Source organism: Odocoileus virginianus, chromosome 8, assembly GCF_023699985.2.
Source record: "Odocoileus virginianus isolate 20LAN1187 ecotype Illinois chromosome 8, Ovbor_1.2, whole genome shotgun sequence".
Classification (NCBI taxonomy): Eukaryota; Metazoa; Chordata; class Mammalia; order Artiodactyla; family Cervidae; genus Odocoileus; species Odocoileus virginianus.
Window position 1 is genome coordinate 32,660,781 of NC_069681.1, and position 23,682 is coordinate 32,684,462.

General features: G+C 40.8%; 1 protein-coding gene across 3 annotated transcripts in view; it reads left to right on the top strand.

The window, feature by feature from the left end:
* The window catches only part of NALCN (sodium leak channel, non-selective), a 283,090-nt gene that overhangs the window by 13,239 nt on the left and 246,169 nt on the right, over positions 1-23,682 (top strand). For 2 of the 3 annotated variants that reach the window (XM_070471442.1, XM_070471443.1), the window contains exons 2-4: positions 9,917-10,063; positions 13,782-13,964; positions 23,232-23,315. In XM_070471442.1, coding sequence (XP_070327543.1) covers positions 9,956-10,063; positions 13,782-13,964; positions 23,232-23,315 — 375 coding nt within the window. In that variant the 5' untranslated portion in view covers positions 9,917-9,955. Of the gene's footprint in view, positions 1-9,916; positions 10,064-13,781; positions 13,965-23,231; positions 23,316-23,682 lie in introns of those variants that run through there. The other variant, XM_070471444.1, reaches the window with a different exon arrangement.

The window sequence follows — 23,682 nt, forward strand, 5'->3', positions numbered from 1 at the left end:
CATATGTGACGTGCTTAGATCCAGGCCTGATACATAATAATCAAAGCCCTCGGAAAACAGCTTTGTTGGAAGGTGTCTGTTTCTACATTGTGGTCAGCATAACCGGGGAGGAGATCAACTGATGAGCTCAGTGCTTTACCATACAGGTACTTTCAAAGCATTTCATCATCTTTTCATGGGTTTTTTGACAGGCTTCTGTGTGTGTGTGTGTGTGTGTGTGTGTGTATTTGAGGACTGTTTTATTTTCTTCAAAGCATTTAAACTAGGGAGTATATTCAGTTTTACATTCAATTCTATCTTTAACACTTTCCCATAAGCACTGCTGGTTGTTAAGATCGAGAGGCAGAGCATCTCTGAGCAGGAAATCCCGGGGCTGCTGGCGTCCAGCGTGGGGAAGCCGCTGTGTGCTGGGCTATCAAAGCTCTAAGAGGAGGGTGCAGGGTATCCAGAAAGCACAGGACGCCTGTCACTGGTGCCCAGAGCTGAGCATGGAGATGATCTGGGCTTGAGGAACTAGGCGAGGAATTTCTGCCCTTGGACATGGAGTGACAGGACACTCAGCTGAGCAGAGAGAGGTGCGGTCACCCAAGGCTCTGAGACTCCAGGAAGGGTCAGTCCTAGGAAAGTGTGAGGCAGGAGAGAAGGATTTGGGGTCACAGACAGCAGGACAGAAATAGTAGGGCTTTCCCCCTGATTTAAAACCAAGGCGTAAAGTGTATGACTGTGTGTTCATTCATTTGTTCTGAAAGGACATGTCCTCTGGCTGGAAGGGGCTTCCCTGGTGGCGCAGATGGTAGAGTCTGACTGCAGTGCGGGAGACCCAGGTTCAAACCCTGGGTTGGGAAGATCCCCTGGAGGAGGGAATGGCAACCCACTCCAGTATTCTGGCCTGGAAAATCTCATTGGCCTGGAAAATCTCATGGATGGAGGAGCCTGGCAGGCCATGGGGTCGCCAAGAGTCGGACACAACTGAACAACTTCACTTTCTTTCTTTCTGCCTGGAAGAAGCTTAGGCCAGAGGAACAATCTAACTTTAAGAAACCATGACGTTGGCAGCTCCATCTTTAGGAATAAGCACCCCCATTGCTCTTCCCATTGTTATTCTGATGAGCTACTAAAGTACCCTGGAAGATTTCAGTGTGCACACAATAGGCATATGGGGAAAAGCAGCAAACTCTTGTTCCAATATAGATACATAGAGTGGTTTGTTGTTGGGGTTCTGCAGTCAAGTTGTGGCCATTTTTTTAGGAAAAGGGAGAAATAGAAATATTGAAATAATAATTGTTTGTAACGCCCAAGTCAGTGACATCAAATGCAGTTTTTTTCCAAAGTACACATTGATATCTTTCTTAACAACAAATTCAACACTGCTGCCGGATCTAGATGATGTGTTTATATATGTTCACCTGGCAAGGCCTCATTCATATAAAGTTGTAAATAAGCTTAGGAGACGAAGACAAGAAAGGGTGGATGTTTGAAAGTGGTATTTATTGACAGTTAATGTTTTCTGTGACTACAAATTTATGGACAGGGAAGGATTTCATAGGATACTGCTAGATTTAAAAAAAAAGCTGGTTACAAAACAGTGTTTAAGCACAAATCTTTAAAAATAAAATATGCATGGAAAACATATGGAAAAGAAAATACTGAAGGAAATACTGGCCATATCCCATTGGAGTGTAAGCGCTCCAGCTCAAGGAAGTTTCAGGAAGAGTGTGAACCTAGTTAGGTCTGATAGCACAGATAACAGAGGTGCATATTGGGGATCAACTACTCAGTAGGAGGTGGTGTAGAGCTAACAACGAGACAGTGAGAGAGTGTTAGGTCGTTAGAATAGGAAACAGGAGTCCAAAATGGCGGTGGCTAAAAGACAAGGAAGGGAAAAGCCTGAGAAAACAGAACAAAGGAAGGTCTGAGGACCGGAGTGAGGACCTCAGGTAGAACAAACAGCACTCCTGTCTGGCCCAGTTTACACAGGGCAGGCCCAGGGGGAGGAAAAACATGTAAAAAGAGGAGCCAAAGGGCCTGGGGGGTGGGGGTGTCTTTCTCTCTCCTGCGTGCACACGCTCGCTCGCTCGCTCTCTCTCCTCTTCATGTCTTTGGGTCGGCAGGCCCTCATGCCTGGAGGATGTATTTTCCTGCTACTTTCTAAATAAAACTGAGCTGTAACATGGAGCTGTAACACTGATCTGTCTAAGAGCTATCACACAGTCTGTTCAAGACCCAAGAGTTATAACATGGTCTGTCCAAGCGCTGTGACGCGCCAAGGGCTTTAATGTCTGTCACTTCAAACTTTCGTTGAGACAAGACAGAACCGAGGAGGTTACACTCGCCTGACAAGAGTAAGAAAACTCGCTGGTGGAGGTTGCAGAATGAGTGTGTAGTGGTCTGCGGTGCCCCTTAAATGAATCGGGTCCCTACTTTTCAGTGAAACCTGTCTCCCATGTTGGGAGCATGGGGCATTCAGGAATCCCAGAAGGAGAGAGACCAGGCATGTTTTGTTAGAGCTCAACGCACCTCACCTAACACTATGGTTTGGATGATTGATTTTTTTTTTAAATGAATGCATTTGTGCAAGAATGGATGAATGAAAAGCCTCTGGTGGCAGTGAAGGCTGCTCTTCTGATGGCAAAGAAATGAGCTTGGGGAGAGAAGTCAGAGGGATACTACTGAAATTTTGTTTTCTGAATTTCCCTCTCAAACTGTGATGGCAGTGAGATTAAACAACACAACAACAGAGTGTGTGCTCAGTTGTGTCCGACTCTTTGCAATCCCATGGACTATAGCCCGCCAGGCTCCTCTGTTCATGGGATTCTCTAGACAAGAATACTGAAGTGGGTTTCCATTTCCTCCTCTAGGGGATCTTCCCTACCCAGGGATCAAACGCACATCTCTTGTGTCTCCTGCATTGGCAGGCAATTCTTGACCACTGTGCTATCTGGGGAGCCCAATGAGATTAAAGTCTACTGTTAAATGTGAGTGTATCATGAAGAGAACTGTAGCTAAATGATTCCACTTGAACTCGTGTGGCCCCAGAGTTTGAGCACATAAATAACCAGAAGACAAGTTGCTGATTTTGATGGGTCACCAGTTGTAATGACACCTGATGACCAGAGATAGATCAGTGACTGCTGTTGTCTTTGGGGGCTTTTTAGAATAAAAGAGATGCAGTAAGTCTGCTGGAGTGGTGTGTTTCTCTCCTCTGCACTTTTATTCCCAAACATCACATCTTTTCGTGGTCACAGACGAATCACATGTAGAGACAGAAACTCTTTGTGAGTTAAGTTAGGAAATCCGAGTCACTGATGCGGAATTGGCAGCGGACGACAGAGGACACAGCTGTGAAAAGGTGCTGAAGCAGTTGAGAATGGTTGGAGGATGGAGGGTCATCAGATGTTTGGCCAACTCAAGTGGAGCGTGTGGATATGAGCATGAAAGAAGCACAAGCCAAAATCCCTGGGTCTCAGTGTCCTTGAAACATGAGGTTAAATGAGCTCCGGAAATGCCTTGGGTTCCTTGCTCTATACCCAGCCCGTGTCATGATGCCTGGTACCCTAGTGGATTCGTAGTGTTTTCTGTGTGAGTGAATGAATGAATGGGAAACTAGAGGATGAGCAGGGGTTGTCTGGATTTACAGGAGACACCATCTCAGTGATTCTGATAAAAGACAGAACAGGGACTTCGTGGTGGTCCAGTTGCTAAGACTCCATGCTCCCAAAGTACAGGGACCTGGGTTCGATCCATGGTCAGGGAATTAGAGCCCACATGTTGAAACTAAGAGTTCATATGCCACAGCTAAAATAGTCTGTGTGCCTCAACTAAGATTTGGTGCAGTCAAATAAATAAATATTGAAAAAAAATTTTAAAAGAGACAGGTCATATTAGAAAGGGTGATGTCAGACCCTGGTTAGGGAACTAAGATCTTGCAAGCTGCATGACATGGCCTGAGGGAAAAAAAAGCGTGATATTTATGGCCATCCAAACCTGAGGCCCCATGGCCTGGAAGGGGCTCTAGTAACAAGGATCAGGGGAAAGGGACCTTGGACGTACGTGGAGTGAGGAAGGAGGAAGGAAGTCACCAGTGAGAATCTGTGGCGTGACAGACTGTGCATGTGTGAAGCCTGCCTGCAGGGACCAGGAACGTTCAGGGCAGCGTTGTTACTGTTCAGTTGCTCAATCATGTCCGACTCTTTGCGACCCCATGAACTGCAGCGTGCCAGGCTTCCCTGTCCTTCTCTGTCTCCCAGAGGCTGCTCAGATTCATGTACGTTGAGTTGGTGATGCCATCCAACCATCTCATCCTCTGTCTTCCCCTTCTCCTCCTGCCTTCAATCTTTCCCAGCATCAGGGTCTTTTCCAGTGAGTCAGTTCTTCGCATCAGGTGGCCAAAGTATTGTAGCTTCAGCTTCAGCATCAGTCCTTCCAGTGTCTATTCAGGGTTGATTTAGGGCGATAGGATCTGGGAACAGGGAGGAAGAAGTGAAGCAGAAGGAGGTCTGACCAGTAACCCCTGTCCTGTTGGTTTTTTTTTTTTTTTCATTTATTTTTATTAGTTGGAGGCTAATTACTTCACAACATTGCAGTGGGTTTTGTCATACATTGACATGAATCAGCCATGGATTTACATGTATTCCCCATCCCGATCCCCCCTCCCACCTCCCTCTCCACCCGATTCCTCTGGGTCTTCCCAGTGCCCCAGGCCTGAGCACTTGTCTCATGCATCCCACCTGGGCTGGTGATCTGTTTCACCATAGATAATATACATGCTGTTCTCTTGAAACATCCCACCCTCGCCTTCTCCCACAGAGTCCAAAATTCTGTTCTGTACATCTGTGTCTCTTTTTCTGTTTTGCATATAGGGTTATCATTACCATCTTTCTAAATTCCATATATATATATGTTAGTATACTGTAATGGTCTTTATCTTTCTGGCTTACTTCACTCCGTATAATGGGCTCCAGTTTCATCCATCTCATTAGAACTGATTCAAATGAATTCTTTTTAACGGCTGAGTAATATTCCATGGTGTATATGTACCACAGCTTCCTTATCCATTGGTCTGCTGGTGGGCATCTAGGTTGCTTCCATGTCCTGGCTATTATAAACAGTGTTGTGATGAATATTGGGGTGCACATGTCTCTTTCAGATCTGGTTTCCTCAGTGTGTATGCCCAGAAGTGGGATTGCTGGGTCATATGGCAGTTCTATTTCCAGTTTTTTAAGAAATCTCCACACTGTTCTCCATAGTGGCTGTACTAGTTTGCATTCCCACCAACAGTGTAAGAGGGTTTTTTAAGTGATGATGGTATTGGCATGGCTACAGTTGAGGGAGAAGCTCCGTAGGTACCTGACTCATAATAGAAGCTGCTGGACACCAACAGATGGTGATGGAAACTGTGAGAAGAGATGCTCATTTAAGGGGTTAAGTACAGAGGACAGGCACATGGACGGCAGGTAAAGGACAGGCTGGAAACCATAATTTGGAAGATTCAAAAACACTAAGGGAAACCTAAGGGAGCTGCAGGAAGAAATGACCCACAGGGTTGCGAGTACCTCACAGCTAAAAAAAAAATTAAAAAAATAAGAAGAATATATTTTATTTGGTCCAGAGAGAGCTAGGATGATCTGAGGAAAGTATACGCCAGTAGAAGTAAAAACGTTGCTGTCACAGAATACAAAACTGGATTTTAACCGTTTAAAAGAGAGCAGTGAACCAAAGTGTTTTTTCTCCCTGAGTTGCCCCTACCTGTTTCCAAGGAAAAGATTCATCAATGAACATATTGTACGTGTGCAGCCTCCGCCCACTATTGAGCTATTTGAATACCAACTGCTTTTAATAAACATGATAAAGCTACTGGAAATCATGCTTGTCAAACTTCCTGCACTGCCTTATGAAGGACACTTCTGTAAACAGAAACCAAAAATACATTGGTTATAGATACATGAGAGTGATAAGGCTAAGATACACAGAAGCAATTTCCTATCAAAATAATAAGTGTACCTAGGATACTTAAGTATTCCTGCTGGTCTTTATCAGGAGAGTAATAGGCCTGCTGTCCTCAGTTATATTGATTCAACATGAATGAATGTGTACAACAATATTTCTGTATATAAAAGAAAATCATTGCAATGAATTGCCTCAACTTAATTTTGGGTTCTTCACGTTTGTAAACTGAGACATCCAGGAGACAATGAAGGACAGGGAAGCCTGGCGTGCTGCAGTCCCTGGGGTCTCAAAGAGTCAGACAGGACTGAGTGACTGAACAACAACCGTGTTGGTAAATTGAACTTATTTTACTACTTGATGATATTTAATAAGAAATAAGTTACGATTTCAGTGATTCAGGAGCTGCTTGTTGAGGGTTTTTTTCACTGCATGATTGTTGATTTAAAATTGTAACGGGAACGAAAAGACAAAGAGAGCGAGTCGGGCAGGCAGGCAAGAAAAGGGAAATTTATTAGAGGAAAACGGGGCGGGGGGTGACTGGCCCTTAAGGAGAACTGGCATCTTCCCTTTCTGACGAGGTCTTTCTTATACCCCGCCAGTGAAAAATTCTCTGAAGGGGTGGTTAATTTTAGCCTGCAGTTGAGTCCTGTGGTCACATAGCCGAAGGTGTGGAATCTGGTAGTCTCATAGCTTTGAGAAGGTGGACGCCAATGAGAAAGCAGAATGTTTGGGCAGTTTGGTCAGTCTCAAGGATCAATGTGATTTTATTTGTTTGTGAGGGCAACATAATGAGCCATCATAACAATAAGCCCCCATGTAGACCCTATCAAAAATATTATGACTCTGGATGTAAATACATTCTGTTGCATTTTAATGTATGCAATTAGGATTTCTTGGGCACTGTTTGATTTGGTGGCATTTTTGTATTCGTAAAGCAAGGTGGAAAGTGGTTTGATAACTACTGTCATTCATCAATGGTGCATTGTTTTGGTGGCTCAAATATACCTGTCATAGAGATTTTTTAAAAAATAAGATTCTGGATGTCTACTTCTCCATGATAACAAATCCTTAGTCAAAAGTCTGTTTTGCTCCTGATGGGATATTTGCTAAGACAAGGTACATAGAATTAACGTGCGAAGATGTCACATTTGTACATCAAGTAATTTTCAGGCCTTAACTATGGCCAGATCAGAAGAGAAATAAATGGCCTTTCACTGGCCCAGTGGAAAGGTATTATGATAAATTTTTTCTTATATCATCTTGGAACAACATTGTAAAATAACTCTTTGTTTCCTCCTTTGCATTGTGTTATCTTTAAGGATTTCTAAAAGATTCTGTATCCAGTTTTTGGGTACATAGGAGACTGTCATTCAAGAAGCATCCAAAATTGAGGCCACCAAATGCCCCGCCACCCCATAAATCAGAGAACAAGCACAATTTGAATATTCTGCATATATTTATATATCGATGTCAAGAGTCCCTAACTCCAATTATGTAAAATAAAATTAATTAGTGCAGCCTCCTGTAAAACTCGTATTCAAATCCAATATTCAGGACAAGGCAGCCTGGAAACACCTACCACACCTTAAAGGCAATTAGCTTGATTTCTTCTGGGAATAGGAGGGTCAGGCAGATGCACCTACCTTGGTGCATCAAGGGGAACAGACACAGAAGTAGATGTTTGAACACAGGGAATCAGATCCCAGGCAATTGGTCCTGAGCTTCTGTGTTCTCTTTCCCAGTGAACACTGCACGTATTAACACATACCACGGACACTGTCTGTTCTTCTTGAGTTTCTGCGAGCATCGCGTGGTACTCGCTCGCTTTGGCGAGGGTTCTTTCTCCAGCCCCAGGGAGAGCAGAGAGCATGCCAGTGTGCCTTTTCTGGTGATGAAACTACTGCATTTCTCCTGATGAGCATCGTCATGGGTGTGCACTGTCTGCGGGACCTTTATCCACCCTTATCTGCCTTTAGAAGTTCTCCTGATTGTAGTTCAGCACCCACTTGGTCCATTATGAACACCTTACACTCTATAGTTAGAACTTCTTTTAAACCTCAGATTTGCTTGGATGGCCTGGGTTGCTGCCCCAAGAGTGGACTTTCTCATGCTTGCATAAAAAAGACAAGAGGTGGGACTTCCCCAATGGTCCAATGGTAAAAATTCTGCCTTCTAATGTAGGGGATGTGGGTTTGATCCCTGGTTGGGGAACTAAGATCCGTGTGTGTGTGTGTGTGTGTGTGTGTGTGTGTTCAGTCATGTCTGACTCTTTGTGACCCCAAGTAGCCCACCAGGCTCCTCTTTCCATGGAATTTTCCAGGCAAGAATGCTGCAGTGGATTGCCATGCCCTGCTCCAGGAGATCTTCCTGATCTCTTACATCTCCTGCATTGGCAGGCAGAATCTTTACCACTAGCACCACCTGGGAAGCCCCCAGGATCCCACATGTCCAGGGGCAACTCAGCTGGCACTCCACAACCTGAGAGCCCCATGCCCTGCAACTGGAGAAAGCCCTCATACCATAGTGAACAGCCTGTATGCCGCAACAAAGACCCATCACACAGCCCAAAGAAAGCCACACAAGTGGTTTCGTCTCTTCCACCAATTGTGAAGATTAATTAAGATATTGTTAAGCGCCCAAGACATAGTGCATATCTAGAAACTGTTAGCCCCTCCTTCTGTTAAGATTCCGTCCAGGTGTCAATCAGAGGAGAAGTCTCTCTGTGGATGCAGGGATAATCAGATGCCTGCCTTGGCAGTATCCCCTCCTACGTCATTGCACTTCCATTTGCTCTTTGTGTCCCGAGGGCCCAGCGTGTAGCTGCTGGACTGTGGACGGTGATATGAAGCCTCAAGGGAGGTGATGTGGAGACTGTGGTGGAGATGACAAAACTGTGGAAATTTAAGTGACGAGTGGGCATCTCATCATGTTCTCCTTCAGTGTGATTTGGCTTCACTTCTGAGTAGCTAGAAGAATTGATATGGTCACGTGATTCATTAAAGGAAAAAGAGTCTTTACTTAGATTCCCCAATTCTCTCTGGTTCCCATCCTCTATGGCAAGGACAGAATGGGGAGATCAACTTGGGTCTATTGCAGCATTGAAAATAAATGTGAGTGTCACATTAAATTAATCTTGAGAATTGTGAGTATTGGGCAGCTGTGCTGTGGTGCAGACATAGCTCTAGGTATATGAACATAGACCTCAAAAAGTTTCCTATTAATATAGGAACCCTAAGAGGCAAAGCTATTTTACCCTGTTAATCTTGACCAGTGCTCTCTAAACTAGCATACAAACTGTTTATGACATGCTCAGGACGATCTGTTGGGCTAAGAGAAAAATATTCAAGTTTTTTTTCAATTAATTTTTATCTCATTCCTTAAACATTTCTTGTGCTCAAGCTCAGTTGCTCAGTTGTGTCCAACTCTTTGTGAGCCCATGGACTGTAGCCCACCAGGCTCCTCTGTCCGTGGGATTTTTCAGGCAAGAGTACTGGGGTGGGTTGCCATTTCCTCCTCCAGGGGATCTTCCTAACCCAGGGATCAAACCCAGGTCTCCTGCATTGCAGGCAGATTCTTTACCTGCTGAAGTCACCAGGGAAGCCCCTTTAACCTTTCTAGTTGTATGTATTTATTATATACAGTAAATGGAATTTGAGTGTAATTAACAAACTTGCCAGGTAGTGCTAGTGGTAAAGAATCCACCTGTCAATGCAGGAGACATAAGAGACACAGGTTTGATCCCTGGGTCAGGAAGATCCCTTGGAGTAGGGCATGGAAACTCACTCCATTATTCTTCCCTGGAGAATCCCATAGAAAGAGAAGCCTGGCAGGCTACAGTCCATGGGATTGCAAAGAGTCAGACACAACTGAGCAACTTAGTATACATGCATGCAGGCTTGCATGGGGACTCCGTTTTTGTGATCAGGGTAAGGACGGTTTGGGGACTAACCCACTCTCTTTCTTCTTTCAGACTGTGGTTTTGAACTTGCTTCCCAGAGCTAACTTCAGCATGCTCAAACGGAAGCAAAGCTCCAGGGTGGAGGCCCAGCCGGTTACCGACTTTGGTCCCGATGAATCTCTGTCAGACAACGCAGACATCCTCTGGATTAACAAGCCAGTAAGTTTCTTTTTCTTAAAAGAATAGAGAGGCACATGCTGATATGAGGCCACTTTGATTCATTTAATTCAGAAGCTCCTGTGCCTGTGATTTGAAACTTCTGAGCGGCAGTAGAACGAGTCTGGGATATGAGAATGATTCCGATGACATGATGAGATGCCGTGTGAGTGACTCACGGCGGAGGCATCAGAGGGGGCTCCCGACCTGCCTTCTGTGCACGCCCTCCTTGGAGTCACAGGTTGTGGAGTTAATGCCACTTCTCCGGCTGACCCGAAGCTGGAGACCGGGATGAGGGACCTCTTCACTTATCCTCACCAGGCAGGAGTCCGAGGAGATAATCAGATATTAGGAATTAAAGGTCTCCTTCTGAGTTGCAAGTAGAGGTTAATGAGATGGTGGGTAGTATCTGTGAAGAACTCTGTCACCTTCTCTGCCTAATTAAGCTGATGAGAACTTGAGGCGAAGCCCGGCTGCACCAAGTGGCATGGTACACGAGGAGACGGTCTAGCGGCCGGAGCTGGGGCTGAAGGCCTCGTTGCAGACCTGGGAAGCTCAGCTTCCGACAGCAGTCCTATTGTTGTTCAGTCGCTCAGACGTGTCTGACTCTTTGCGACCCCATGAACTGTAGCACGCTAGGCTTCCCTGTCTTTCACCATCTCCCGGGGTTTGCTCAAACTTATGTCCATCGAGTCGGTGATGCCATCCAGCCATCTCATCGTCTGTTGCCCACCCCTCCTCCTCCTGCCCTCAGTCTTTCCAGCATCAGAGTCTTTTCCATTGAGTCAGATCTCATCAGGTGGCCAAAGTATTGGAGCTTCCGCTTCAGCATCAGTCCCTCCACTGAATTTTCAGGGTTCATTTCCTTTAAGATGGACTGGTTTGGTCTCCTGCACAGGATCGACTCCCTTATCAAACTCCGTAGCAGGAGCTGAAATCAGGAAATGAGCTGCTACTCTCGCGCTGCTTGTCTTTCCCTTGACCTTGACCATAATAAAGATGATCAGCCTTGGTCCCCTCTGTCCTCTCGCTTCTTATCTGCTCTCCAGACCGCTTCTCAGCTGCTCACATTTCTTTCCACATTCTGTGTCTGTTCACATTGCCCTCTGCTTAACAATCATTAAAACATCCCTATTACCTACACTGACATTTTTAAAAAGTTGTTTGTATCCCATGCAAGGCCCTTTATATTGTGGCTCTATCTTATGCAGCAGCTACCTTTTCCTGTATCTACCCGCTGTCCACTTATCGGTGGCTTCGTGCTCCTCCGAGGTGTCCAGCCAGGTCACATTGTTTCCTTTGCCCTGAGATGCTTTCCCAGCGACGTACCCAGGTACCCAGGTACCCAGGTGGCTCAGTGGTAAAGAGTCCACCTGCAGTGCAAGAGTCCCAGGAGACGCAGGTTCGATCCCTGGGTTGGGAAGTTCCCCTGGAGGAGGGCACGGCAACCCACTCCAGTGTTCTTGCCTGGAGAATCCCATGGACAGAGGAGCCTGGCAGCCTATAGTCCATAGGGTTGCAAAGAGTCAGATACAACTGAAGTGATGTAGCACTCACACACAGACCGTCCAGTCCTCCTCATCCATGTCGCCCCTGCCCCCGTCCACTCTGAAAGTTTCCTGCTTTGACCCTCCCCACCACAGATGGAATGAACCTCTTCTCTTTCCACTTATCCTACTTTACGTATAGACATAAGTAAAAAAACGATTTCTGTATAAATATGTGATGCATATTAGACTGAAATAGGCATAATATCACTTATTAGTGATGAGTTAGAACTGTGTTGTTTCCATTGGTGTGTCTTCAGAGCCCAGTGTAATTTCCAACACATAGTAGGTCTTTCCCATTCATGTTTAGGGAATTTGAATGAAATAGAGAGTAAAGCAATCATTTTTTCTTAGCGTTCACCAGTACAGAGCTTTCTGAGACCTTCTGAAGAAGGTAGTTTTACAGATGTAGGCTCAGAAGACTAACTAGAATGATTAATGCTTGATGAGAATTCATTCTTTAAATTCATGATGGTTTTGTGGGAGAATTCATCTTTTGAGGCTCTTTTGTGTAATTAAATCCTTTGTATTGGGGGCCCAGATGGGTCTAAATTTACGCGTGGTGTTTATTGAAGCGCTTCTTAATTGGCATGAAAAGTACATCAACTTTTAAAGTTAATCATCAGTGACTTATATGGTATGGAAATTAGTGGCATTATGTCTTCATGCAAATATTACAACCGTCAGATTAATATTATAACCCACTCACCAGCCTACAAGTGTCTGAGTCTCCTCAAAGTTCTGACAGACTTTTCTGTTTTTCATCTTATGTGGTTGTTAGCTTGTATGGCTTCAGAACCCATCGACTATGAAACTGAAACAGCTTTTTTTCTTTTTTTTCACAGAGAGTATATTAAAGAATTAATATGACTGTGTATATTATATATATATATATAGGCTAGTCAATAGATAACACATTGAAATTATGTTTAGGAATTGTGTACTGATTTGTTAGTAATATTGTGTGGGTTTAACATGCAAATGCATTAATATTTTTTACCCTAGCTATTAGTTTTCATAAGAATATATTATATGGATGATTTATGTCCTACACTTATACACATGTATACACAGAGAGAAACATCTTTAACTTTTTAATTCCTTCTTCTTTATGTTAGGGTTAAGGAGAGACTTCAAACATCAAGTGCACTGCCAGCATTGCACAAAAATGTAATTTTTGGCCTTTTTGGGAGAGATACCTGGGCTAAATTTACATGAAATATGTTCTTCAAAATAAAGAAGAAGGTTCATTTATTATTAACTTTTGAAAATATAGGATGAGAGCAGATTTTAAAATATATTTTCATACAAACATGTTAGCATAAGATAATAGAATGAAAGCCCTGCATATGGGAAGTGTTCTATATCAGTTAACTTTAAGAAGCATCTGCGGTCTACTGGGATGAGCCCGTGTGCTAGGTTCCAGGGAAGTTAGAATAAATATGGCCCCAGAGTCTAGGTGCTCACAGAACCTAAAAAGTACGAAAGTAATAGCATATCAGGTTTCATAATTTCATTGACTGAGGCTCTATCGTGCTTTTATGCCCCGGTAAGTACCAGGGGCTTTGGGGTAGCCTGACCTGGTTCACACTGAGGTGAGGTTTTATTCATGCGGGACCACAGAGAAGCACCTTACCCTTCCTAAGCCTTAGTGCTTTCATGTGCAAATTAGGCTGCCTTGAGAATTAAATGATGTAAAATACATTGAAAATATTTAACACATTATCAGTATTTAATATGTCAGTTTTATTCTTCCTTTTCTCCCTAAGTAACCCAAGTGTTAGTTTCTTAGTCATGTCTGACTCTTTAAGACCACATAGACTGTAGCCTGCCAGGTCCTCTGTTCATGGAATTCTCCAGGCAAGAATACTGGAGTGGGTAGCCATTCCCTTCTCTAGGGGATCTTCTTGACCCAGGGATTGAACCCAGGTCTCCTGCACTTCATATAAACAAGCGCCTCTTTACGGTCTGAGCCACCGGAGAAGGCCCCCTTTTTTCTCTACTGGTGAAATATTGGGTTGGCCAGGAAGTTTGTTCAGGGTTTTCTATAAGATGTTACAGAAAACCCAAATGAACTTCTTGGCCAGCCCAATATTTCCAACTCAGGGTTATGTTTTCCAAATCGCGTGGTTCATAACACAGGTTTCAGATGTTTTTCTGGGCCATCTCCACAGTGGGTTCACTCTCTGCTGCGCATCTGTGCCATCATCAGCGTCATCTCGGTCTGTATGAACACACCCATGACCTTCGAACACTACCCTCCTCTGCAGTACGTGACCTTTACCCTGGACACTCTGTTGATGTTTCTCTACACAGCAGAGATGATCGCCAAAATGCACATCCGGGGGATTGTCAAGGTGAGCGTTTCCATGTTATTTAAGCTCAAAACCAAAGCATACTGAAAATCTGTATCTGTTTAATGTTTTCATGTTAATTTCAGTCAAATAAAACATCTCTTTTTATCAATATTGAAGTCCTTTTAAGAGGCTATAATTCCAGATATTGGTGAAAACATGATACATTTAAGAGTACTGTAACAGTGAAGTCAATCGTGTAAGGCATAAAGTCTTGGAATATCTGAGAAGCAACTAAATGGCCCCGCCTCCAGCTTCCTGAAGGCCAGAGGAGGGTCTTTCACGCCGCCTACAGTGTCATCATGCCACCTAACCCAAAGAGGCCCCTGTTGGTTTATGGAATGCAGGATAAACGTTACGTGATAAATTTGCAGTGCGATGATAATCAGCAGGATCTTATATGCTGAGGCATACTAAAGATGTAAAGAGGTAAAAAGAGAGACTTGAAATGGAAAGGAATTCCAAGACTGTAAGACAAGAATGTGTAGCATGAAATTGGTGCCATTGGGAGACAATAAAGAAAGAAAGAAAAGAAAAAAAAAAATAAGAAAAGGAGGGAAATTTCTATCCTGGGGTATCTCTTCCTCCTGTGACACGAACCTTTATAGAGGTTAAATGGAAATCCTAAATGAACTTTTTGGCCAGCCCAATAATCCCATCTCAGTATTATAGATGATGCTGTCTCTAAAGTATTTTGATGGTTTAGTCACTAAGCCATGTGTGACTCTTGTGACCCCATGGACTGTAGCCTGCCAGGCTCCTCTGTCCATGGGATTCTCCAGGCAAGAATACTGGAGTGGGTTGCTGTTTCCTTCTCCAAAAAGTATTTTAAATTGTGCTATTTAGAGACACAGTGGTATAATGAAACAGCAGAATGGGTATTAGGATTTGACAAATGAAAGTTTTGACTCAAATCCTAGCCTTTTCATTTACTGGCTATATAAACATCTCAAAGGAAGAAATTGTGATGGAGAAGAGCCTTATTTTGTATAACATTTTTGAGAACTTAATGAGTCGATGCTTAAGATGTATTTATTGGGTCAACTTCATTGCTTCTTTTTATACATAATTCATTGTATGCTATCTTTAAAAGAGAGGGATCACAATCAATGAACTACTCTCTTCATTTTTAACTTTTTAAAACATTTTATTAAGGAAATTTTAAAATTTACATGAAAGTAGAGATTATAGTTGGAATGAATACCTATAACTCAATATCGGTAGTTATCAATACTTGTCCAGTTCTATTTCTTTTAAAGACAGCTCTGAAAAATCAGATTATGTTAGAAACAACTTATGCATTGCTGACTGATAAAATCTTTTTTCTAAATATTGCATTGGGCACAGTTAACAATAATTTCTTAATGTAGGCCAATACCCAATCCATATTCATGATGCCCCACTTATCACGGGTATTTTCTTTTAGAGTTAGCTTCTTTAAGTCATGACTCAAAAAAGCTGCACAAGGCGTATTTTTGGGGTTTTGAAGTTTGAATGTTTTATCACGTTAAGAGATTAAACATAAATTTCAATTTTTGAGAGTTGTATCATGAACAGCTTTTACATTTTGTTGAATGATTATTTTCCCCCTTTACTCATAATAATGTGGTTTTCCTAGTAATCAAACCATCCTTACATTCCCAGAAAAAACCTGGCTGGGTCATAACACAGTTTTGTTCTGTTTTAATGTACTATTTCATTAAACTTGTATAATAATTTGTATAATTTCAAATATTTGTATAATATTATATTATATATTCAATATATTTCAGTATATTGTTTAAATGTTGTTTAATCTCTATCAGGTTTGTTATTAGCTATTCAGTGTATATGTATGCTGTGTATATGTACTTCTGTGCTCTAAAATAGTCTGAGTAATCTTGAAACTGTTTTAGCTTGAAACTTTTGGTAGAAATCTCCTGTGAAACCATTTGATCCTAGTGCTTTTTTGATGGGACTCCCTTTCTTTAAATTGGTTTCTTTAGACTTGCTTGGTCTTTACTTGATGAAATAAATTTTCTTAAAGAAATTGTCCACTATTAACTTATTAATAGTGAATGTTTTACAATGTACTGATTTCCAACTAAAATATTTGTACAGCTTTTTTCAAAAGTGAAAATTTATGAAGAAAAGTGTAACCTGATGCTTAAAATAGAACATGTGTTACACATATACTTTATTTGGGTTGATAGACTCAAATCCTATGTCCCTGGAAAGGCTAATCTTCAGGGAGAAAATAGGGAAGAGAAGGTAGTGATGCACTTAACACTTCCCAATTGTTAAGTAGGTAAAGAATGCCAGCCCAAGATTTAGCCCCCAGAACTGTGGAGCCGTATGCACACCCTACCTTCTTGCAGGATTTGTCGACACTGGCAGCATTTCAATTGCACACATGCAGATACACAGTAGTGGTTCTTCTCGTTACACAGTAATTGGGGCAAGTATTTTTGCAAATGTGCATAGTGAACATTTGTATGGTGAGAATTCAGATAGTGAGAGATCAGTATTTTGTGGAAAATGCTCTAACAGTGGTCTGAAAAAGTTATAGGGGGAAGGAGGCACCCAAAAATAGTGACAAAATCTGTTTGGGGCTGCCCAGGGAAGTCTTGAAGAAAGAGAATGTGGAAGTGTAGTCTTGAAGGATAAGGAGGTGTGGGCTGTGGCGGGGGAGCTGGGGAGGGGAGTAAAGGATTTCATAGAGACGAAAGCAATGCTGTAGACACACAGCCTTGGAACAGACTGGAGCCTTGGGGTGCTCTGCGTGGTCACAGCCAGGGGGAGCAGATGGTATGCCCAGGGAACAGCCGGGGAGGACCCTGGCGCGGGAGACCAGCTGCACCTCAGAGGACCTTGCAGCCCTGTGAGGCACTCAGTCTTCCTGCTGTGGTCAGTGAAGAGGCGTGGGGGATCGGAATCCGAGTGACATAGTTTGCTTTGTATTTGAGAAGTTCACAGTGGAGATCACACGCTCCACGCACTGTAGGAGAGAGAAATTGAAGCACAGAGTCCTCCCGGCAAAAAATGCCCTTTGAAAGTTTCATTAGAGGAATGTATCTGTTTGAAGGATTTCACATCTTTTATAACATTTCCCAAGCTTGACTATATCTGCCAATTAATTTTCACTCCCTGATCATTTGTTTCTAATTGCCTCCCCCACAAATTCCTGTTCTGAGAAGCACTGTAGCTCAACCAAATCCCCATAGGCGAAAATAAAGCATTGGGGTGATATATGTTTGTGTTTTTGTGAAGCATTCCATGTAGTGCAGACTGTGAAGTCTTCAGACAATTCTCAGTTGTCTGTTTTTCATCTGGCAACAGACCTGGCTAAAAAGTAGCATGCGTCCTCTGAGCATTGTTGAAGTAATAAATAATAATGCTAAGACACAGTGAGAGATGGGCCCTGGGAATGCGGAACAATAAATCATGTGCTTATGAAACTACACCCATGCATATTGTTTTGTGACTGCAAACTATATCCCTATGAATGTCTTCAGGAAAATGTGTTTGTTTTCTCTGCTTGTTAAATCCTTGCATGGCAATTTAAGTTCCTCTCTTATACTGTATAATTGATTGGCAGCCTCCAAGTGTTTACCTTTATAAAGATTGATAGACCACTCTTGAATAACTCATCTCCTCAGGCACCAGCCTGCTGATTTCTGCCCATAACTCAAGCACTCTGTCCTCTTCATTTCTTGTTGATGCAACAAGCAAATTAGAACCTTTCTTTCATATTGGGAGACATTACAGTTTCTCAAGTACCAGTGGGCTTTCATGCGTGTTAGGTTCTGTGTCCATATTTTGGAAGCAGCGGGGAGGGACAATTTATTATTTGCAAGTATGATAACTTGACCATGAATGCAGTAGGATTTTGAAAGGAACTGGACATCCTGATACATTGAATCGTAGCACCATTGAACCAGTTATGGTGAAGAGTCTTTGAAAATACAAACTGAAAAAGAGATAATGAGTTAAATGTATCAGACACAAAGTGCAACATGAGATTATGTTACTGAACCAAACTTGGGTAAAACCAATCCACTGATACCAGGTTATGGTCAAGGCAAGTGCAGTGTTTATTTCAGAGCCCAGCAAGGAGTATGGGTAGCTAAGGCTAAAAGGACCCGAACTCCTGGAAGGGTTTCAGGGAAGGGATGTTAAAGGTCAGATGAGGAAAAGGTCAAGGAGTGCATGACCAACTCATGGAGCTGGTGGTGTGGTAACTACCTTCTGGTTCCAGCTAGTCTGGGTCTAGGTGTTGGTGGTCAGCAATCCGTTAACTCCTTTTACCTTGTGGGATTTTAGTAACTGCAAAACAACTCAAGGGTGTGTCTCAGAATTTTATCTATAGCCCTGGAAGAGGAGTTACAGGTCTTTGACTTTGTTTTATGGTTATTATTTGGCCTTATTAAACTGTTTTCCTTTTGTTTCTATATTTTCTCACTTTCCTGATTGAGTTTGTTCTTTAGAACTCCAGGAAGGCCTAGGAGGCTAGAGCTTTTGTACAAACAAAATGTGGGGGACACAGTAGGGTTCTGCTTATCTTCAGTTGTACTTCAAAGTGCCAGGTTTCAGAGCCTGTATTCTGTTCATGAAAAGGTATTTTGTCCTTACGGAGCCTTAGTGAGTTTTGATAATGATTGATATGATTTTAATTTCAATTCAGTCATGTTTGCAATTTCATTATAATGCAAAAATTATAAAAACCTTGTGCTGCTGTACTTAATCATGTCTGACTGTTTGTGACCCCATGGACTGTAGCCCACCAGGCTCCTCTATCCATGGAATTCTCCAGGCAATGCTGTTTTCTCCTGCGGGGTATCTTCTCCCTCCCGGGACTGAACTTCTGTCTCTTGCGTCTCCTGTATTGGCGCTTGAATTCTTTACCACGGTACCACCTGGGAAGCCCATATTAAACTTTGACCCAATTCCTATTTGCATGGCATGTCAGCTTTGCTGATTCAGACTACACTAATCTGAGAAGTATGCAAAAATCATCTCATAATTTCATCTGTGATCTTTCATGATTATTCAGGAAAAGAGTCTTAACTTTAAGGTATTACCTTTCAATGTACTACATCTTTCTCTTTTTGCTACAAAGAATCTTTCCTTTAAAGGGACAGTACTAGTAATTTCAGTGAATAGATAGATGCATGGATGCATTCACGAGGCATAGGCATTGACTTCTTACTGTCTGCATTGTAATCTACACAGGCTCAGAAGACATGGTTCATATGCTTATCTCATCATTAATTTAATATCATGGTGCAAGGTAGTGGGAATACCACCTGAAATTGTCTAGTTTAAAGTTTCAAGATACTATTAATCTTCAGAACAAACTCAAACATTGTCAGAGGAGTGGAAGATTGACCTTTTTAAAAAATACAACACCAGGGAATATGTTTAGAGAAGGTTTAAATAGGAAACTCAAACTACAGGAACTATAATATAAGTTAATTAAATAGCTGGATGGGAGTTACAAAAGACTATTCTGTCTGTTACACGGTATGAACCTTATTTATATACATGAGTTGAGTTGCTGTTGGTTGCATGATATATGAGCAAAAGCACTGATTAGAGTGGGCTGTGGTCAGACCAAAGTCTGGAGGAAAAAATTGCCATAGACTGCAGGGAATTTTTCAGGAAGGCAGAACAGCATGAAGGACAATGAATGCTAAAGGGCAAAAGGTTAAAAAAAAAAAAAGATGGGAAAAATCTGAGTGTTATTGGCCTTTGTATCCCAGATGACTATTACACAGCTCAAAGATTTTTATAAATATTGAATGACTCCTGGAAACCAAAACCAAAAAATACTGTGTAAAACTTCTGCTCAGTGGATTATTTCATGTTTTATACCAGGCAAGTTAAAAGAAGCTAGTTTTAATTGACCATTCCATGCAATATAGAGTGTGGTGGTCTTGTTGGGACAGGCAGATACCACTCTGAATTTCTGGAACATCCAACACAGAGAACATTCCATATAGTTCAACTCAAATGACTTCATAATTCAGAAATAGTTTTCTGTATTATACAGTAGAACTTTTTTTGCTAAACCAGTTTTCATGAGGTCACTAGACATTAGAATGAGCTTGCATTGTTGTTGTTCAGTTGCTAAGTCGTGTCGGAGTCTTTGCGACCTCATGGACTGCAGCACTCCAGGCTTCCCTGTCCTTCACTATCTCCCAGAGTTGCTCAGATTCATGTCCATTGAGTCAGCTGTGTGTTTGCATGCTTTTGTTTTATTTGGAATCCAGCCAGAACTTATAAAATGACTTCAAATAATCGATCCTTTGATAGAATTCAAAATATACTCAAGTCAGCTTTGTAACATCAATTTCCTTAACCTATAAATCTATATAGTAAATAAAAATTCAGCCAACTCTGTTACTGATGACTACGTTGTAAATTTGTGAGGCTCATATTTTTCAAATTTGACTTTATTGACACCAACTGAGTGATTTTTGTTAACACTATAATTTTCACCTTTTGAAAAAGTTAGCTTTGAAAGATCTATTTTAAAAATGTAACACATGACCATTTGTCAAAAGGCATATGTATGGATATTCTGGGAAAATTATGTCTCTTTTCCACCTTTGGCTCCTTGCCACTCTGTTCCCCTCCCTGGGAACTACCATTATTTATCCTCATTTTTTATATTTTAAATAACCCTCAATATAATGAGAAGCTCTCAACTTGTATCTAATTGAATGTAATTTGTTACTGAGGCAAATTATGAGCAACAGGAGGTTAACTGTAGTGATACTGCGTGAAACATTTTTTAATTTTAAAACAGGAATGAAATAATACTATTTGGGAAAAATCTTATATAAACTTATCTGAGTGCTTGTGTACCCAAAAATCTGTAATTATTAATATTCTCCTTCTTGGCTAACATTTATGTTTAATCATTCCTATTTTAAAATAGTTCTCTGCTGAGCCTCATAATATTTCTGTGCTCATTTTGGAATTCTTTTACATTTTTAAAACAATCACAGTTATGCCTAATTCTTAGAATAAAGATAAAGTGATATTTTTTTCACTTTTTTGCTCAACATATAAGTAAGGAACATATTTGCTTAGTAAAAGTTGATTTGAAAATATATACTTTTAATTTTTCTGTATGCATGCATGCATGCTAAGTTGCTTCAGTTGTGTCCAACTTGTTGCAACTCTATGGACAATAGCCTGCCAAGCTCCTCTGTCCTGGGATTCTCCAGGCAAGAATACTGGAGTGGATTGCAATGCCCTCCTCCAAGAGATCTTCCTAACCCAGGAATTGAACCTGCATCTCTTATGTCTCCTGTTTTAGGAGATGGGTTCTTTACCACTAGCACCACCTGGGAAGCCCATTTTTCTAACACTTATAGAAATATAATATATGTGCATTTTACATTTTTAAAAAAAATAACTGAGAGTATAAGTTACATAAGGGCAGGTGTTTTTGTTTTATTCACTTCTATATCACTTGTTCCTGAATGCTGCCTAGAGCATAGAAATATTCTATTTACTGAGTGAATGAATTAACAGATTTGTTCAATATATCAAACAAAACTTAAGGGAAATTCCAAAGTGCAACTTAAACATTTGTATTTTATTATCTTTTAGGATGGTAGTCAAAATTAGACTCATTTTATATTGGTTATGTTGTCTATATTTAGTTTTATAATTAATTCATATTTTAAGTTGTGTAGTGTACAAGGCAAATTTGATGCCTATGGTAGAAGATTCCTCATGAGGTATTGAAGGCAGCTATATTATCCCTTAATTATTTGCTCTATACTTAACATGAACATATGTGAATACATAACCAGTAGCATTTTATGATACAGTTTTTATCTTCTTAAGATATGGTCATATGATGATCATAATGCTAATTTAATAGGTCATTGTCTTGTTAGTCACCCAACCCCCAAATTTGCTTTTATAACTCTTTTGTGGGTCTTCTTGAATACACACCAAGTCTGGTTGATTCTTGTGCCAGTGGTAAAATTATTTGTGCATTCATTTGAGAACCAGCATTGTTTCTTCTTAACTCTCCACAGAATTAATTTTCCCACCATGATTTTAACTTTATTATAAATTAGTTGGCCTTATGCATAGTATTAACTGGGTGTGTACATGGCTATATATCTACACAAGATGTGTGTGTGTAGTTGGTGTGTGTGTGTGTGTGTGTCGCTCGGCATTATACATCCTCTTATATAAAGTACACGCTTACCCAGTGCTAACTAATCTGGGCTTAAACTTCATATCTGAGTCATATAACTTTCATTAAGTGAATTATCATTCATTACCTTTAGATTTGCAAACAACAAATTATTTCTGGAAACCTCTCAAGGAAACTTTCTGACAATCTATTTGTTACTCCTGGCAGAAGGTTCTCAAAATTACTTTATTTTCCTAAATATCCTGCAACATATTTTACCATTTTATTGAAAGTCTTGGTCTTCTGTTCCTATTTTTATTTTCTAAACAGATTCACTCAGAGCTGGTAACCGTGTGACTGGATTCAGAACTGAGTTTCACAGATTACTATAGAACTAGTAACTTAATTGTGTAGTCCTGAGCAAGCTATTGAAGGCTTTCTTTCTAGTTAAAGGTTTCCAATTTCAACCTCATAGGGTGTACTGTTTTGTTATTTGAAAGGAAAGTTTTTTCTAAAAGTCCTGTTTTATAAAAATAATGCATTCCAGTGTCAGAATAGATTCACTGTTAAAAAATGAAAGTAGCATGCCTTCTTTATCTTTCTTTTATATTTATAATCCCAGTTAAAATCAATATATGTTTATTTTGAAAATGAAGGCACATTTCTTCATCTTCACCTGCAATTCAGTTCAAGGTGAATTACTGGTTAATTCTCTGCTAATGATGGTTGTCCACAGAGATTCAAAGTCCTTCACTGACCACTGTATCCTCTTGGTTCTGTAGGAAGAGTTGGTTTTAGGACCTGAGCTGCTTGTTAAGTACGATGACCTCTGGCTTCTTATGTGGTAGAATCTATGTGGCTAAGAGTAAAACTAGTGATGTTTTCTCTTTGCATGAATTTAAAATTTTACATGCACAGTTCTGCAGTTACTTGTGTTTTAGAAATTATTTTCCTCATATATAATGTCATTTAAAATGCTGAAAGACTTTCCTTTTGAAAGTCTGTTCAGTTATGATACAAAAATTGTAGATAGCTTATATCAAATTAATACTTGATTATTCCCTCCACAGATGTTTTTTTGAAATTATTCATTTTGTCTGATAACACCATGTGAAATTTATTTTTAGGGGGATAGTTCCTACGTGAAAGATCGCTGGTGTGTTTTTGATGGATTTATGGTCTTTTGCCTTTGGGTTTCATTGGTGTTACAGGTAATTAAACACTTTTAACTTACAAGGGTATATTTTCCAAAATGGGCATTATTTTGCATTGAAAATCTAAATTGATATGTTAAAGAACATATATATGTGTGTATGTATGTGTGTGTGTGTGTGTGTGTGTGTGTGTGTGTGTATAATGTGATTGGGTAATTGTCTAGAAACACTTTTAATGTTTATTGATTTTTAAAAGCCTGATATTTTAATCATCATCAGTCAGATGTTTGCATTATTTTTCAATCAGAAATAAAAATCAGTACCATACAAGATTATTTCTCATTAAACAGACATTAGAAATATATTGATTGAAATAAATGGAAAGAACATGGAGTGAGGTTTCTGTATTTGTAGAATAAAAATT